The sequence below is a fragment of the Carya illinoinensis genome, chromosome 7, assembly GCF_018687715.1.
Source record: "Carya illinoinensis cultivar Pawnee chromosome 7, C.illinoinensisPawnee_v1, whole genome shotgun sequence".
In the NCBI taxonomy this organism is placed as follows: Eukaryota; Viridiplantae; Streptophyta; class Magnoliopsida; order Fagales; family Juglandaceae; genus Carya; species Carya illinoinensis.
Window position 1 is genome coordinate 40,093,164 of NC_056758.1, and position 19,170 is coordinate 40,112,333.

Here is a 19,170-nt window from a genome sequence, read left to right on the forward strand (position 1 = left end):
GCAGGAGTTTTAGACTATTAAAAATGATAAATGGTGTTAAATTCATCATAATAAAACAATTATAATATATTAATCTAAAAATTTTACCAATGTGAGACAATATACGTTCATACCCTGGATCAATCAAGTATATCTCTTGGATCAACGATTTTCCATGGTTCGTATTCACTTCATTTGGCGGGTTCATATGAATTGCAAGTGCCAAAATATCTAGTTTAGGAAAAAAGAAATTGTTACTTTGCAGTTAGAGGGAACTATATAAAAATATCGACATTTATATAGTAGTTACCTATTTCAGTATCTGTGTCTATGTGTACGCCAAGTTCATTCAAAGGAACAAGGTTATATTCTGGCGGTCTAAGTGCTGGCTCGTCTTCTTCGATCTCTTCAACAATGGTCTTGGAGTTTATTGTCCATTGAAACTGATATGGTCCTCTTTGATGCCTTGGATCCATTGTTCTTACCAAAGCATTTGCGATATAGTATGATTGGTAGATATACAGTGTATCATTACGTAGATCGATGTCTTTCCCAAAGATCACTGCCTGCACGCGATTTCCCTGTAAGAAGACAATGAATAAATTTAATTGTTTAATTTTGAACCATACACAAAATAATGATAAGTAATGAAGAGTAATATTTTAATACCTCAGAATCTAAAAGTACCAAATTTTGGTATTTTGTTGCTGAATTTTGCGCCGTACGTTTTGGTGACTTTTCTGTAATGATCATTTTGATTTTCCAATATCTTGTGGCTGGAGTAATGTCCCTAACAGATGTATATACGGTCCGCATGTTCATTGTAATTAAAAATTAGATGACAAACAAATGTGAATATATAACAAAAAAATTTATAGAATTATAAAATGAAAAAAAAAACAGTATATGAATAATAATAACATAAAAGAATTGGAACACTCACATGATATTACAAAAGACATCAAAATAATTAGAACACTTGCATGATATTATAATGAATTTGTTAATCTTAAAAAATTTCTATATACAATGTTTTTTGTATAATTTGTTTCATAAACAGTACTTGTCGTTGGTCTTATGAGCATTTTGACCGAATCAGCAGTCTTAGCTCTTGAAAGTGCAACATATAACTGTCCATGAGAAAAGACAGGTTCTGGTAAGTATATTCCGACATAATTTAACGTTTGTCCCTGTGATTTATTTACTGTCATTGCAAAACTTAACCTAACAGGAAATTGTGTCCTCTTAAATGGGAAGCCGTTATTTTCAGTTGTTTCTGGTAAAAATGCAATTCTAGGTATAAAAACTATTTTACCACTATGGTGACCAGATGAAATTCGTGCATCGATCAGATTACGACTAAAATTGCAACAAGTTAATCGTGTTCCATTGCAAAGACCTTCTGAAGGATTAATATTTCTAACTAACATAATAGGACAATTTCTTTTAAGTAACAATTCATGTGGTGGCAATCCGTTCGGTGTCAATGTATTTAAAAAATCTTCCATAATACCTTGTTCAGATACATCAATTGTTTCATCAAAACTATAATATCGTACAACGTCGCCAGGAAATTTGTTAATGAGAATAGTATTTATTTCATCAACTGACCGATTTTTTGGAGTTAATACAGCTCGATTTGACATTTCTATTAAATTGTCTGGATAGTTAGAAATATTTCCAAAAACAGCATCTAATAAAGAATTTAGAGAGTCAAGATCATTGGTATAGAGAATGGTCATTTCTTTGGGAATTTCGATATTTTCGTCAATAGTTATGGGTGCGTTACCATTGACAACTTCAATTAAATAATGCGAGAAATCTGGATCTAATCTGGCTCTCATATTTTTTGTTAATTTTATTTTTTTTAAAATAGACCATAAATAAGAAGAATCTAAGCTTGAATCAATCTGTTGTTCTTTTGTGCTATTACGAATCACAGGTAATACTTGTCGAAAGTCTCCACCAAAAACAATAACTTTCCCACCAAAAGGGAGATCTGTATCATTAATATCTTGCAACATTTTATCTAATGCTTCTATTGAATGTTTTGTAGACATAGGTGCTTCATCCCATATAATTAATTTTGCAAGTCGTAATAATTTAGCAAGATTTTCCTGTTTACTCACATTACATATGCTGCTTTTATCTGCATTTAATGGAATCTTAAATCTTGAATGTGCTGTTCGTCCTCCAGGTAAGATGGAGGCAGCAACACCGGATGACGCAATTGCAAGTTCTATCATATTTTTCGATCTAATTTCTGCTAGAAGTGCTCTGTATAGAAAAGTTTTACCGGTACTAGCAGGGCCATCAACGAAAAAAGCACCAGCTTTATTTGATACTAATGTATGCAATATCAAATCATACGCGTTTTTTTGTTCAGAATTTAGGACTTGTGATGCAAGTAAATCTTCAGTTGGAATTGTGACTACTCGTTCGTCGTCAATTTCTCTATTTGTAAATTCATCTTGACCGTAAAATATATCGGCAGGAACAAAACGATACATATTTATATCTTTTCCCATAGATTCTAGTGTGGAAGCAATATTTTGTAGAACCATCTTCCTAACAATTGTTGATGACACGTTTCTTATAAGAAAATCTGTAGACATTTCTTTTTCAAATCGCTCCCAAAGTTCTTTTGGGTTCGTAGGATTGCAATACACCAAAATTGTTGAGAAAATGTGTCTTAAACTACTTGGTATCTGATATAGACAAGCTTCTTCTAAACAATCTTCTAAGCTACTATCTTTGTTTAACAAACCATGAGAAGTAGCTGCTTCACGATACATTGGTAGTACAACACCATTAACTGTTCTTAATTTCTCAAATGACGTTGCTCCTCTGATATGATTCAATAACATCTGTAGATAATATCTTTCACCTTCAAATGGATTGGCTGTAACAATTCGGCCTATAACAGTTTTTTTTTTTTCCTCGGAGTCCAAATTCTACATTGTGAATCCCAAACAAATTTTTCAGGAAATTCTCTATACAACAATTTTCGTGCATTCTCGTCAATTTGGTTTCTATAAAAGAATTTTGTCAACATCGATTTTTTGGATGTATACGAGTTTAACACATTGTTTAGATCTTCGTGTGCACGAAAAGACACCAAATGTTGATCTTCTAGGTATAGGTGCAAACTATAAACTGATGGATACATTTCGTTAAGCCTGAAACCGTATATTCTCCACATTGCTTCAGGTGGAGTAATCCATCTTCCCGATTGAAATTGTTCAATTTCGTCAATTTGTTGGTTATTTTCTTTGCTAATGATATTGAAAGCAACACGATCATGTCCTTTATAAATATACTTGTATAGAGATTTAACAGCTTTAACTGTACAACAAATCTCAACGTTAATATGACAATTATATTTGGAAACAAGATACGGATTGTATGGAACAACCCACCGATTGTCTAAATCTTTTCCTCTAATTCTAGCAATGACTCCATTGTTAGAACGTTTGTATGAAGGGAAACAATCAGTTTCAACAGTTGTATTAGCTGTAAATTCTTTGGGGTATCGATTCTTACAGATGCCGTCTTTGTCCATACATATATTGGCTGGATTTAATATTCCGCAAGGACCATGCATCATGTGTCTAAGGACAACTTTATATAAATGTAAATTTCTCGTTTTGTTAGGTATTTCTGCTGAAACAATTTCGTCAAAAGTTTCAGGTGCATAAATTCTCCAGTCTTTCTGAAGTATAATTAAGAAATGAACATGTGGTAGACCTCTTTTTTGATATTCGATGGTATAAACATATGCTGCAACCTTACCAAAAATTTCTCGCTTAAACAGATCAATCTTCAATTCTTCTAATTTTGCTCTAAAGATTCTTGCAATTAAATCAGGGCAGTTCTGAACTTCTTCATGTGGATTTAGTTGTTCTAAGATTTCTTCCCAATTTGGATTACATGTCATGGTTAGAAATATATCAGGTTTGCCAAAACGTTGAACTAATGTCATTGCTTCCATATATCTCTTCCGCATATCTCTTGGACCTCCAATAAAAGATGAAGGTAGAATAATCCGTTTTCCAATATTGGATGCGCAAGTTTCTCCAACTGAAAGACTATCTACAATACCTTGATACACATCTGATCTAATCTCATGTTGTTTCGAGCGAAAATAATCTAGTCTTGACGTTTCAATTTTAATGTACATATCGACAACAAATTGTTGCAGCAAACGACCAGATAGTAACAAAATCGACATGTACATATCTCTTATTTGTAATTTGAAACAATAATATTCACAACATGAAACCGTTGGTACTTTCTTCTTATTCTTCAAAACTGAAAATATGATAAAATATAGTTTAGAAAATTTAGATGAAACTAAAATACATAATTAAATTTACATAAATTTTTTTATTACCTTGGCCTTCTTTTCGAAGAAATTCTTCCACGCTATTTGAATGTTCAATAAAGTGTGATTCTAATGCCTGGGCATTTAACGATATCGTTCCTCTTTCTACTTTTTTGATTCCCTGGTGCCAACCCGAGTCACCGAAAGGAAACAATAATGGGTATTGTAATGGATCATAACATCCAAAATAATACTGAACAATATGACTGCCTCCTGCTTTGTTAAAAACAATAATGTCTCGACCTTTTTGTTCTGTACAGTTGTCAGTTTCTGTCCATATAGCTGCTACTTGCGATACCGACGGAGCATTGTAAATACGTTGGTCTAAATCAATATCTGATCTTATACGAATTGTATGATTTTCAAGACTTGAAATGTTACTGAGGGTTCTAAAGAAGCGACAATATGGATTAACCTCAAGTATATCCATTAATCGAGCAATGATAGAAGGATCTAATCTTTCTGCGTCATGAATACGATTTTCTAACTCGTGCTCCGTATCGAATGTAACAGCCCGCTAGAAATTCAATTAAGGAATTTCTATTGACTTTAGGAATCTCGTGAAAACTCTGTAAGTTTACACGAATCGACTAATCACATAAATTTTAGCCTGTCAACATAGTTAGTATTATTACTCACTATGGTGCCAGAAATGCGATTTTAATTATTTGAGATAGTTAAAAGTGTCAGAATACATTATAGTCTACACCACTAGGCTTAATTGAATATTTAGGATTTTTCAGTACTAAGTTTATTACGTTTATTTTTGGAGTGAATAGTAACCTTGGTAAATGTACTAAGCGCAGTGTTTTCAAAATCACAATGTGAAATGTCCAAATTAGGTTAGCGATATTTTATTTGGACACTTGACAAGATCTTAACCACACATAATGAATAGTATTAGATACTTGGCACAAAGAGAAACCATTAGATGGAATTGTGAAGGAAATCAAGGTATGAGATCATGACACCTAAGCAAAATACACATTTGGAAAATATCTTAAGAATAGAGATTTAAAATACACATGGAAAGATTTTAGCCACCTTACTCTTCCAAGTCTACTCCACATTTGGAAAATATATTGAGCTGATTTTTATAGATATTATTGGATAGAATATTTTGAGATAATCTTTTATAGATATTTTGGGTAGGAGAAAACCACACTCAACTCTCAACTCCAGCCTTATCATCTCCCTTATCTCGTCCATAAGCATCTCCAGCGATCACCCACGAACTTATCTTCATTTACACGTTCCTTTAAAAGAATATCAAACACTTTCTCTCGGACAGCTTTTAGGAGTTCTTTTGTATGCCCATTTCGAAGCTGTTGTAAGTGTTTTATCATAAAGTCTCCTTCATATAAGTTGTTCCTTTTTGAGTCTAGTTTACATGGATATCTTATTTGCCCCATTTGAAAATCATTTGGTTAGTCAAATATTGTGTAAACTATAGAGAGGTCATTCTAGGAGATAAACTGGAGAATATGTTATAGTTTGGAGTTTTTGACCAAGCTAATGGATAGATATTGGTCCGAAATTTTTATGGAGTATTGTTAACATGTATATATGACTATTGGTTGAGGAGTTTTGCATGATTAAAGGTTTTGATGAAAGATTTTCGTAGATTTAGAAACTTAGAAACTGGAAGAGGAAAAACAGTTTCTGTTTTGAGAAAGTTTAACTCTTTGGTGGTCTAAACCTATTCTAATGACTTTGATAATTTTATTGGAGGATTCTAAGCATCTTATATACATGTTATATTATTATTTTGAAGATATTTGATGTTAGTTTCAAAGATATGAAATTTTATGTAAAGAGATATTCAGATAAGCCAAAGTGTGGATGTTCTTGGCTAAATTTATATTTTGGTTAATTTTTAACCATGTGATCTTGAATTAGAAGCTTATATAGGTTTTAAGACATATTTTTAAACTATGTGATGGTTTGGTTTGAAGATCACATATTTATAAGTCATAGATCAAAAGGTTGATCAAAACAAGTTGGAAACAAAAATCAATAGAAATAGCATATGGGAATTTCGGCCCTATGGAGTTTTAATAGTTGTGATTAATTTTAAATTTTTCTAAATTGATATTTGAGTTGAGGATAAAATTTACATGAGGCATGTAAATTTTGGTAACTTTTGGAGTTAGTATGCAAAATCCTTAAGTTATGGGTAAAACGGTCATTTTCCTACATGTAGAAAGTAAAATGGAAATTTTACTCTTTAAGTTAGTATTTTTTCATATTTCAAATTATTAGTGATTTAGTGCTAACTTTTAGAATCACTAATTACAGTTCCTCGTGACCGCACTTGAGGTTTTATAAGAAACGCGGAGATCGAGGTAAGTTAGCTTTTAACTTACTAGCAGTCTACTGTGTATGTGTGCTAAGTAAAGGAACTACAGTGTATGTATGTGTATTATCATATATGTCATGTCATGCCAAGTTAGCATGTAATTGTCTATTATACAGAATTTATTCTGTCATCAATTTTTATCTGTTACATAATATATTCTGTCATGTATTACTGTACATTACAAGTATGGGGAGGTGGGTGGAGCGGTTTGTTGAGGAGAATAAGATAGAGCTGAACTCTTATGTGGGTTCTGCATTAATTGATATGTATGGGAAGTGCGGGGATTTGTTGGCAGCAAGGAGGGTCTTCGATGGTATGGTGAAGAAAGATGTCATCGCCTGGAATGCCATGATTACGGGGCAAGTTTTTCTTTCTTTATACTGGATAATTGGACTTATCTTAAACTGGAAATTTATTGAGATTCGATATTTTTTCCCATATACTTGATAATCTCAAAGTAGACAGTTTCGTCAGTTTTTTCTCAGATCATTTGGGATATGCGATATAACTGGCTCATTGTTGGCTTATTTGTCATTTGGACAGAGAAGTTTTGCCCTTGATTGAAAATTACGAGGAGATTCATCGTATCATAGTCTCTGAAAATTAAGCTTTCTTCACCAGGACTGTCCATTAAATTTCCACCTAACATGACCGATTAAAAAAAAAAAAAGAAAAGTCCGCCTAATATGATCTTTAATCCCTTTCCGAGTCCTGAAATATTGTTATTAAATTGTAAATAATGTTATCTTCAATTGTATGACGTTTTCAGAGCACAACCTCATTAATAATATTAATAAATAACTTTTTTAAGCCAAGAGTTTTGTACATCTCAATTAAATCCACATTTCACTATTCCTCATTGATTCTTTACCGGGCTTGCTTCTACCCCTTTACTCACAGAAACTTACCATAATCTAGGGTAGTTGTGTCAAGTATGATGCTTTGGATGAGCAAAGCAAATTCAATGTCATCTACACACACATACATGCATGCATAGATAAACATATGAACATGAAATGTACGCTTTGCATTACTTTTCATGTAATTTTCTCACCTTTGGAAGTCAGATGTGTTATCGAGGTTCAACGTTAGCTTATAAGTTTATAAATGACAGATATTCACAAAATGGAATGTCAGATGAAGCAATCAGGCTATTTAATCGCATGAGAGAGGCAGGTGTTAATCCAGATAAAATCACATTGGTTGGAGTGCTGTCTTCTTGTGCCTCAATTGGGGCCCTTGACGTAGGGAAATGGGTTGATACGTATGCATCGGAAAGAGCCTTGCAGCATGACATATATGTTGCTACTGCATTAGTTGATATGTATGCAAAGTGCGGGAGTTTAGACAATGCACGAAGAGTTTTTGAAGGCATTCCCCTGAAAAATGACATATCTTGGAATGCCATGATTTCTGCACTTGCTTTTCATGGCCAAGCACAGGAAGCCCTATCATTATTTGAGCGCATGTCAAAGGAGGGAGGGGTTGTCCACCAAATGACATCACATTTATTGGAGTGCTTTCTGCATGCGTCCACGTTGGATTGGTAGATGAGGGCCGTAGATTGTTTGATATGATGAGCTCTTCTTTTGGTTTGGTCCCAAAAGTTGAGCATTACTCTTGCATGGTTGACCTTTTGGCACGTGCAGGCCATCTCTATGAAGCTTGGGACTTCATTGAGAAGATGCCTGAAAAACCTGATGAAGTTGTATTGGGGGCTTTGCTTGGTGCCTGCCAGAAGTGCAGAAACATAGATGTTAGTGAGCGGGTTATGCAGCGGCTGCTGGAGCTGGAGCCTTCAAATTCTGGAAATTATGTAATCTCATCAAAAATTTTTGCAAACTTGAAAAGGTGGGATGATTCAGCAAGGATGAGATTGTTGATGAGACATAGGGGTGTAAATAAGACTCCTGGCTGTAGCTGGATTGAGATTGAGACCCAACTTTATGAATTTCATGCTGGTGATATCTTGCTCCATGATTCAGCCAAGATTTATGAAGTACTTGGTCTACTTTACAAGGAGCTGTGGAGGGAAGGTTACATTCCAAAGATTGATGAATCTTCCAAACAAGGGGTTGAAGAGGCAAGGTTCTTACAGAGGACTGATGAGTTCAAAACTTGCTCTACTTAGTCGTCTTCCCAACTAACAATATATTAGGCCATGTTTTGTCATGCTACTAGTGAATATGTTTCTGATCTTAAATTTTTCTCTTTACTTTTTACACATATTCTTGAAGATAAAACCGTAGGCAACTTGTCAACATTGCAAGACTGTCACATGACCAGCTTATCAATGCTTTTTATCCTTTTATGAAATATAGGGTTGGAGGCAATATGGCAGCGGCTTGATTATTGCAAAATAATGGAGTAGGAGTTGGAACCAGAAGACCAATCTGCTTAAAAAATTTTGATAACCGCGTTAGCTCACTAGAAGTGCAAGTTGTTTTTGTACTCAACTTCTATACTGGATTGCACTATTATCATTTGTTTCTTACTCTTCTACTAACCAAATGACCACTTGTAAAGGTATAGTACCTTGGAGTAAATCATCCATTTGAAGAGAAGCATGCTCAATCACCATTGGTCAAGCCTTCCACTCTAAGGTGCACATTCCGCCTACACAAAAGTCTCCGACCAGGGTCTTTTTTAACTGGCATTGTATGCATGTTATTCCTTATGTATTGTTTACATAAATTCCTCTGTATGGTACAGCAGCTTGCACATGTTCTCTGTAAATGAGTTGATCTTTCTTTGTAAAACAAATTATAGAATCTAGGAGGAAGAAATTTTCTTCAGTGCTCAATAGCAAGGTCTGCTTGCTGATGTGCGCCTATAACACTTTCTTGGGTGTTGCTCTAATTATCTTTAGCTTGCTTTGGATTATCTCGAACTTGGGTAAATCTTGCATGATTTCTTTGATCATGTTTTAGTCTTCACCAATCTTTCATCATTCCTCAATATTCTTGGATTTCTATGATTGTTTTGCTCAATTTTTCTTTTCAGTTTTATTTGTTCTTCACAAATTCTGTCATTTCTGCATCATTGATTCTCTAACTTTCTTTTTTTTTTTTTTCTTTTTTTCTATCCAATTCATCTCTACTTTTATTTTTCATTTTTTCCCCTGATTTCCCCTTCTTTCGTTGAATTTGAATTAACCCTCCTCCTGTTCTCCATGCATGGTTCCGGTGAATTGTTTGCTATGGTTTCCTGGAGAAATGATGAAAAAAATATAGGACTTGAGGCCTAACTTTTGCTGTCAGTTTCTTCTTGAGTGAGGCTCTGGCTCTTCTATCCATCCTGTAAGGGTTTCCCAGCGAGGAAACCTGATGGGTCATGAGTGAAGAACAGGGAAAAACTCGAGTGACAATCATGCTATAGGATTGCAAAGGGTTTGAGAAGCAGATCTGCAAGTCAAGTGGATCACACGATGAGAATTTTGGAATATAATGCTCTAGACATAAGGCATCGAATTGAACAATGTACGCAATCTGTGGAAGTCGAGGAACATGCATGGTTCAATCCTTTCAAGGGTGGCATCTGAAGGAGAAATGGAGCCAGCTAACTCCTGTGAAGAGTGGCAAACTTCACAGGATATCACATCAACCGGATTATCCTACAATGAGAAATAAACGTTTGTTCCAATCTTCTCTGAGTTCTTTCATGATGTTACTGGTAATTCTTCTGTTACTTTCTTTTAATTATGCTCCAAAGAATATAGACAACAAAGAAACTACATCCATTGTTTTATGCATTATGCCCAAGTCCCTCACCATTCTTGGATGGTTAAGAGGTATTTATTGTGGAAACTTACAGTTCAAATGTTGAGGTCATTCGGGGGATTTTGGTTTGTGGGGGGGGGGGGGGGGGGGAAAGGAATAAGAATGGTGGGCAAGTTGGGTAGGGTTTAGGCTGAGCTAGAAATATATTATGGGGTTGGGCCAGGTTGTTTGCTTTGTGGGTTTTAGACTCGACTGATGGCTAGGAGGCACTGGCAGAAGATAAACTCTAAAGGCAAATTTTGTTTTGTAGCGAAACAATCGATCTTTTCATTCGACAGAAAGATCGATTAAGGGTAAAAATTGGAAGAAAATATATCAAATTTAGGTTAAGTATAAACTAAATTTGAAGCATCACGATAAGACAGAGTCAGTTTGTAAGATTTATTATACATAGATCAAGCATTTCTCTAACAGATTGTGAATTATTATTATTATTATTTATTACTTTTATTCAAATTTTACTGACGGAAGGAAATGATTCTTTTAGCTTTACTAACAAAGGGAAAGAAGATGATAACAGATTAAGAAGGGATAGGATGCTGAGGCTGCGCGTGGGCAATGGAACAAATATGATGTGTAGTTGTAGTTTAGAAGTTGAAAGAGAATCTTTAATGACTGTGACAAGAACCAGAGGCACAAAGTCACATTAATAGGTTGATCACCATGGAACATTGATGTCTCTATTCTAACAGTATTGATATCTCCATTTTGCTATATTTCTTGACATACCAAACAAAACGTACGCCCATCTCAATTTAGGAAACAAATAGGAATGCTATTTATGATAGTACTACAATATTATAATATGTTAGAGAGAGAGAGAGAGAGAGAGAGAGAGATCCGACTCTTTGTTTGTTTATTTATTTATTGGAAATGCTGTATATATGTCCCGATAAAGGGTTCCAATGACGGGTCCCAATAAATATTCTTTTTTACTTAATGATTAAATAAGTGTATTTTAATTATGTAATTAAAAAAAAAAATAGTGAAGGGGAATAAAAAATGGAAAATACATGAAAGAAAAGGAATGCTCGAGAAAATTCCGGTAGCTGTAGTGATATCCCTTTTTAACAAAAACCCACTCCCAAAATTCATTTCATAATTTATTCATTACTTTTTATTTTTTTAAATGTTAAACGGGTAATTCAGTACTGTCAAAAAAACGTTTTTTTGTTTGTTTGTTTGGCTTATTAAAACGCGAGTCATTTCAGTTGTAATTGTAACCAGGTTTGGAATGAATTAAGTTAAAATTTGCAAGAGCAGAAAGTTATCTTTGTCCTTCGAAAATAACTTATAAATTTAATTTTCAAAACAGTACTTGTAGTACACCCTACCAGTCGCACAGGAAACGACACTACGTACGTGAACCTTTCCAGGAAAAAGAAAAATGAAAAAGCCAAACAATGTGGTGCCATTCCCATTATCTTTAATCCCTTCCAATCACAATCAAATTCAGACTTGCAATTCTCTGAGAACTTATTTAAAATTTTCTATTATCGTAGGGAATTAAATTTTTCGAGAATTATATGTAGTGTGGCCATGAATACAGGCTTTGGACAACAAAATATGAAATGGAGACATTAATGGAAGATGATCTTACCACATGTTGGAGGCCAATTGGGCAGATGTAAATTTGATATTGACGGCCTTATTGTCGAGCAAACATCTAATTCACATGCACCTTTGCTACATGGGATGCTAAGATTGTGGGTTGCTGACACATGTCCACTAGTAAACTTTTATCTCTCTCTCTATACCCCAGTCTTTTGTGACTTGACACGACCACCAATACTTCCATCACTACAAAACAAATTAGATCGATTAGTGCCATTTCTGTGAAACGGACATGATTTTGAAATATATGGCTCATTAATTTGTACCACCCAATTTCAAACTTGCTAGCCCGGCCGATCATATATACATGTGGCCTCACTCAGCATCGATCAAATACCACAAACCCAAAGCTTGCTTTACAAAATTTTCGTGGCTACAACATGTACATGACTTGGATCCCACCATGCATATTGCAATCACGTAAGAACCTCTACGAGGTCTCAGCTTGCAAACCAGTATGCACTGGAAGAATATTTTCCTGTTGATTAAAGTGGGATCGGTCAATCTGCATATTATTATGTCTGGAGTCCATTGTGATCATCTTCTACAATTCCTTCATGATGATTATGATTGGACATGCAGACACGATACATTTATTATGATTTATATATGCTCTATATATATTTTTAGCGGCAAAATGATCGATACACGTACGCAGGCGTCCGTACGTGTAGACGATACGTGATATATGGTGATCTATATCTATAATGCTGTTAATGGCAAAATAATTGGCTGTTTATTAGGATATTAGAAGCATGTACCCTTCATTGCATACATTTAGAAGAGATCATGCGATAAGTGTAGTTAGATAAGGATCACCAATTAATGGAAATAATTTCCAACACTACTAACTAATTATTTTTTTAATATATTATGGAGTTATTAAACAGGTCTTTTCTTTTGCTACACAACAATGCACAAGAGTAGTACTCTTATCTCTTTCTTCAATTATTAATCCTCATAAATATTACTTGCAAGTAGGAAAAACATTATATATATATAAGTGATTTAGTCATGATGGTGTTCAAGGCTAAGATAAGATAGGCCGTTTAGATAAATACAGTTCCGGCATAGAGTAGTGCAAATTAAGGTACAGAATTGACGTACGCATTGTTAAGATTCTTACGGCCAAATATGTCTATCGATATAAGTCGATCGACTTTGTCATCTACGCCAGATTGCCGGCCAAACATCTCGCTCTCCGTCCCATTACATTTGATTTGATCCCCATCTTGTGAAAAGTGATGCAAGAAAATTGAAGTAAAACAAGAAAACAATCATATGACATAGAATTTTACGCAGTTCTGTAATATGTCTACATTCATAGATCTGCAAAGAATTTTATTCTTTCGAAGAATGAAAAAATATATTTTGAGACAAAATATACTACTCCAAATGGTCATACTGTTTATTAAGTATATATTTATAAGATTGTACGGCGAAATCCCTATCGATCCAAGCTTGCACTTCTTGACCTAAATCTCATTGAAAATCCTAAAAGAAAAACCGTAATACATTCTTGTCGGATCATGTCATCAAATAGACTGCCACAAGAATAAACCTGCAGGCTTGATCCAACCAGCAGATCGATGATCGATCGGTTAATCAAAGTAATGCTTCGTATAAATAAAATATAGAGCTGCATGGATGGATGTACTAATAGTACGTATAAGGTGCACGTAGATAAATAAAACACTGCCTTTTTGCCAAAAGTCATTGATCAAGCTTAATTAGCTAGTGGTGGCGTTGGCGTCGCTTATTGGTACATGTATGGAATTAAGAATCTAGCTAGAAAGAAAGAAATTAAGGAAAAATACATGCCAATAGATCAAGAACTGATCTAGCTAGCTACAATCTGGATGTCATAAAATGATGTCATGATTCGGGGCCGGAATTTTCTTTCTTCATGCATGGGCATCTGATCATGAGAACCTGGCCTATACCAATTAACTTATCCAAAAATGTTGTAATGATTCCTCTGCCTAAAAACATGAAATCAGCATGCAAATATTAATTAATTGTTACTGCATGCATGATTGGTGATCTATCGATCATAGTTTTATAAATAATCATGATATATGATCAGTAATAGGTCTGTAATGCAAAGACATCTTTGATCTCCTTTTTAAGATCTTTCGTTATATTAATTGCAACATGATTCTTCATTATGATCAATAATATTCTCCAGTAGTACTGCAATGAGCAAATTTAAATAATATTCTGCTGATCGATCAGTATTCTCTCGTCTGCTAGCTTCAAGTTGGGTCTTATGGTGATCGTTCATGATCATGTTCTCATCATTCTTCATTCCTTTGGCCCTTCGGAAACCGACATTTTATGTGCTATGTCAATTCCAATGGGACCTGCCGAAAAGTCTGTATGAGTGCTGCCACTGAGCTACGTTTAATTTGAGAGTCAACACAAAGAGAGAGATCAGAGAGCAAAGAGCTAAATTAAAAATCCTAATCGGCAGTTCGGGCACATTGTTTAAACATGATGCTTCCCCCCTCAACTTTACGTTATGCTTTCCTTTGCTCACGAGAAAAACCTTATCGATCGACCTAGCTTCTTAATTCCCGGCCCCGGCATTACGTTTAGGTATTAAAAAGTTTTTTAATTTTTGAAAAGAAAAAATTCTTTCATTTTTCTCTCAATATTATTTTAAATATTAAAAGAATTCATTTCTTTTATTTATATATAATAGCATGATGGAAAAGATATCTTTATTAAAATAAATTCAAAAATAAAAAAGTGATAATATATCAATAAAGTGGTGATCACAAAAAGTAGCGCTTTTGCGCCATCACTTTCATAAGGTGGTGGAAAAAATATGAACTTTTTGACTAAATATATGTTTCAATATATAAACATCTTTACAACAAAGTGGATTGGACAACATAGATTGATGTCTTTGCATTCAGTGTTCCAGTCTAGGAGACCAAATACTGCATTTTAAATGCATGATGAATGTCCCGAAATTGACGAATACAATGGAAACGGCGCTAACTCATGAGCAATATTGCGGGAACTAAATAACTGGTGATCATGCTGCATGCATGCAAATTGGGGTCCTCACAAGCTCTCATAACCTTTAGAACTCCCCTCTCGAATATAAAAATGAAACAAGTTAAAACTCAAAGAGTTTAATAAAATTTTATAACAATTATATATATATATATATATATATATATATAATATATGTTGACAACCATTAGTTAATTTCGACTTAAAAAGGTGAAAAATGAAGACAATACACACACATGCATATGCATAACCAACCCTGTCAAATTAAGAACATGGCCAGCATTCTAATATATTGGAATTAACAAAATTTAGTGATCAAGGTATATGCAATACTCTAATGGTTAAAATAGTTATTTTATATTAAAAAAATGATGTAACTAATTATATTAATAAAATATTTAAAAAATACGTAAAAATGACTAAATATAAATCAATTTTTAATAAGACTGTTATCACAAATGAAAATAGTGCGTACGTAAATTTTTGATAAAATTATCTACGAAATATTAGGTACGGCACTACTGCATACATATCCCGACTGATCATGAATATCTATTGCATGGGTCAAATTTGGAGTTGTGATCGGTCGGTGTCTATTTGAGAGTATAGAGTTGTAGCTAGATTCATTAATTTGTGACCTTAATTAATTAATGACCAAAATAATATGATTATTAAAAGAAAAATAATGGTTGCAGTCTTAATTGTATAAGTGTTCTGCAAACATTTTGAAAATAATAAAAATATAGGACTCATAGAAAAAAAAAATTTTAATAATAAAGTTACTCTTTTTTAAAACGATTGCATGATATTTATACATTTTATGATTGTACGTAATGTTACTTTAAATAATATTAACTCCAAGCCACTGGTACGAAAAAATGTGACTGTTACATTTAAAGAAAGATTATAATATGTAATTTTCCTTGCATGCATTGCTGTGCATTAATTACATTGTTTGAAACATGTATAACGAATTAGTCTTGTTTAATTACACATTTTAAATAAGATGAGATAATATGTTTTGTTAAAAATTAAATAAAATATTATTATAATATAATTTTTTAATATTATTTTTATTTTAAAATTTAAAAAAGTTAAATTATTGAATTTTGCTATATATAGATAAAATCGCGTATTAATATGAATACTAATACTGATTCTTTTATACTTAAAATTTAAATTAATATTATTTTTTAATAAAATATATTTTTTTACTAATTACATGAAATTAATGCGTAGATTAATGTAAAATTATATTTATAATTAAATTTTTTAAAAATTATTTATTATATTTTATGTATAAATTTATAAAAATTATAATAATTATATAAAATAAAATAATAATTTAAATTTAGATATTTAATCCAACAAGTTAACAAAAACACATGGCATTCGAATTTGCAGCAGTTAAGTACTCTTGCTATAAAAAGCAAAAGCCAGCTGTAACTTTTCTCCCACCACTTGAGGCACTGGGTTTTGTTTATATATGTATATATACTAGTAAAGCAGCACGTGCGATGCACGTGTGCCCAGTCGATATTTTTCTTAAGTGTAACAATTTAAAAATTTTTCAATTTAGCTATAAATAGACAGAATTTTATCTATATTTTAACAATTTTCTTCCTCTTCATAATAAACATTATATATATTGTTTGCAAAATATTCATTGCTATAATACAACACTCTAATAAACATAACTACAACTATACATGAGTACCCTGTACTTATATATTACAATAGTCAAAAATTTCAGAAAAGAAGTCTGGAAACTCATTCTGCTGTTCCTGGGACGTTATTAACAGATAATACAGTAAGTTTGTTTTGGCGTAACCTCCCAGATTCATTCATCTGCGCGCCCAAGACTATGATCCACTCATTATTTTCAATGTTGTTTGCAATGTTTTCAATATAAGGCAGATGTTCCTGTAACAATGAAAAAACATATAAAAAGATAATGTATCAAAATTTTTAAACGTATTTAAATGTATAGATTTTACCTCGTCTGTACAGTCTATAAGATCAACAGCTGTGCATCCCAAAATTTCCTCTGTCAAAGATCCAAAAATAACAACGGGTGTCGATGTGGTATCATCATACACATCTAAATAAACTCGACACCTGACAGCAATAAATAAATTATCATTCGTTGATATCAGCAAATAAAATGTTCTAACTACCATGTAAAAATTTTTAATTTCAAAATATGAGGAAAATGTTTACCTTGCCCGTGCAATTGCTGCATTCTTGCAACTATAACATATGAAGTTTTCACCGAGGTCATAGCCAGTTGCCTTGTTACAATTCTCGCATGATACGTAGTGGAATGACTGGTGAAAATCAACCATTCTAAATTTGCCTCTAACCAAATATGTGGACCTCTGCATTAAGACAAAATAACTATGTGCACTAATCAACATCTAAACAATACCGTATAGAAGGATTCGAAATTCACCCTTATTACATAAATTAAATCCAACAAACAATCAACATTTCAAATTGAAGCATATGCACAGTTCTGAATCCACAGCACACAATTCACAAATTGCCATCCTCCATCTCCATTTCATTCCAACCAACCTCCAATCTCCATGTCCCAAAAACTTAGAATAAAATTAAACAATTCCAAAGAGTGAAAAAATGAATTGTATTCTTTAAAATAAGAAATTTGGCTTTAAAAAAAAAAAGAGAAAAATATACCGCCATTGCTGGAGCAGATATCAGTTTTTCTGTGATTTCAGATACTTTTATGATTGGATCGGTAGAACTACTTGAAGCTGATCCAAAACTATTTCCAATGATTTCTTCCAGCAATTTATCATTTTGTGCTGCCCTGAAAATTTGAATTAGTAAATAAAGTTAAACATCAATAGAAACAAAGAAAGATTTACAATGAAAAAAATCACATTAAATTTATAGTGTATTTAAATAAGTTATTTACCATGTACGTAATGCAACAGAAGATGAAAGAAGGGGTTCAACAATAAAGACACTCGTCGGTCTTGATGACAGCGATAGGCCTATATTATAAACATGAATGAATAAATATACAAGTATAAGATGTACAATTAACAACAATGTTAATATTAACAGGAAGTACCAGTATAAGAAGAAACTTTGATCCGTGTTTCTAAAATAATTGGCTTTGCCAGAATAAGGTCAGAAATTTTGCGGCATTTGTCATGAACAAAGCGATTCCACATTGTTAAACGCAGGAGTTTTAGACTATTAAAAATGATAAATGGTGTTAAATTCATCATAATAAAACAATTATAATATATTAATCTAAAAATTTTACCAATGTGAGACAATATACGTTCATACCCTGGATCAATCAAGTATATCTCTTGGATCAACGATTTTCCATGGTTCGTATTCACTTCATTTGGCGGGTTCATATGAATTGCAAGTGCCAAAATATCTAGTTTAGGAAAAAAGAAATTGTTACTTTGCAGTTAGAGGGAACTAAATAAAAATATCGACATTTATATAGTAGTTACCTATTTCAGCATCTGTGTCTATGTGTACGCCAAGTTCATTCAAAGGAACAAGGTTATATTCTGGCGGTCTAAGTGCTGGCTCGTCTTCTTCGATCTCTTCAACAATGGTCTTGGAGTTTATTGTCCATTGAAACTGATATGGTCCTCTTTGATGCCTTGGATCCATTGTTCTTACCAAAGCATTTGCGATATAGTATGATTGGTAGATATACAATGTATCATTACGTAGATCGATGTCTTTCCCAAAGATCACTGCCTGCACGCGATTTCCCTGTAAGAAGATAATGAATAAATTTAATTGTTTAATTTTGAACCATACACAAAATAATGATAAGTAATGAAGAGTAATATTTTAATACCTCAGAATCTAAAAGTACCAAATTTTGGTATTTTGTTGCTGAATTTTGCGCCATACGTTTTGGTGACTTTTCTGTAACGATCATTTTGATTTTCCAATATCTTGTGGCTGGAGTAATGTCCCTAACAGATGTATATACGGTCCGCATGTTCACTGTAATTAAAAATTAGATGACA

The 19,170-nt window shown here is 33.1% G+C and overlaps 1 protein-coding gene and 1 pseudogene across 1 annotated transcript; one reads left to right on the forward strand and one right to left on the reverse strand.

Moving 5' to 3' along the window:
* The first annotated feature begins 6,908 nt into the window (after nucleotides 1–6,908).
* LOC122316078 lies at nucleotides 6,909–10,476 on the forward strand (annotated as a pseudogene).
* Nucleotides 10,477–16,802: 6,326 nt separating this feature from the next.
* Nucleotides 16,803–18,903, reverse strand: LOC122317189 (replication protein A 70 kDa DNA-binding subunit B-like). Its single transcript, XM_043134143.1, has 8 exons — nucleotides 18,637–18,903; nucleotides 18,461–18,557; nucleotides 18,237–18,361; nucleotides 18,078–18,156; nucleotides 17,837–17,969; nucleotides 17,360–17,517; nucleotides 17,137–17,257; nucleotides 16,803–17,062 (listed from the first exon to the last, which is right to left on the reverse strand). The coding sequence occupies exons 1-8, from the start codon at nucleotides 18,800–18,802 to the stop codon at nucleotides 16,910–16,912; spliced, it is 1,032 nt and encodes a 343-aa protein (XP_042990077.1). The 5' UTR covers nucleotides 18,803–18,903; the 3' UTR covers nucleotides 16,803–16,909.
* Nucleotides 18,904–19,170: the final 267 nt, after the last annotated feature.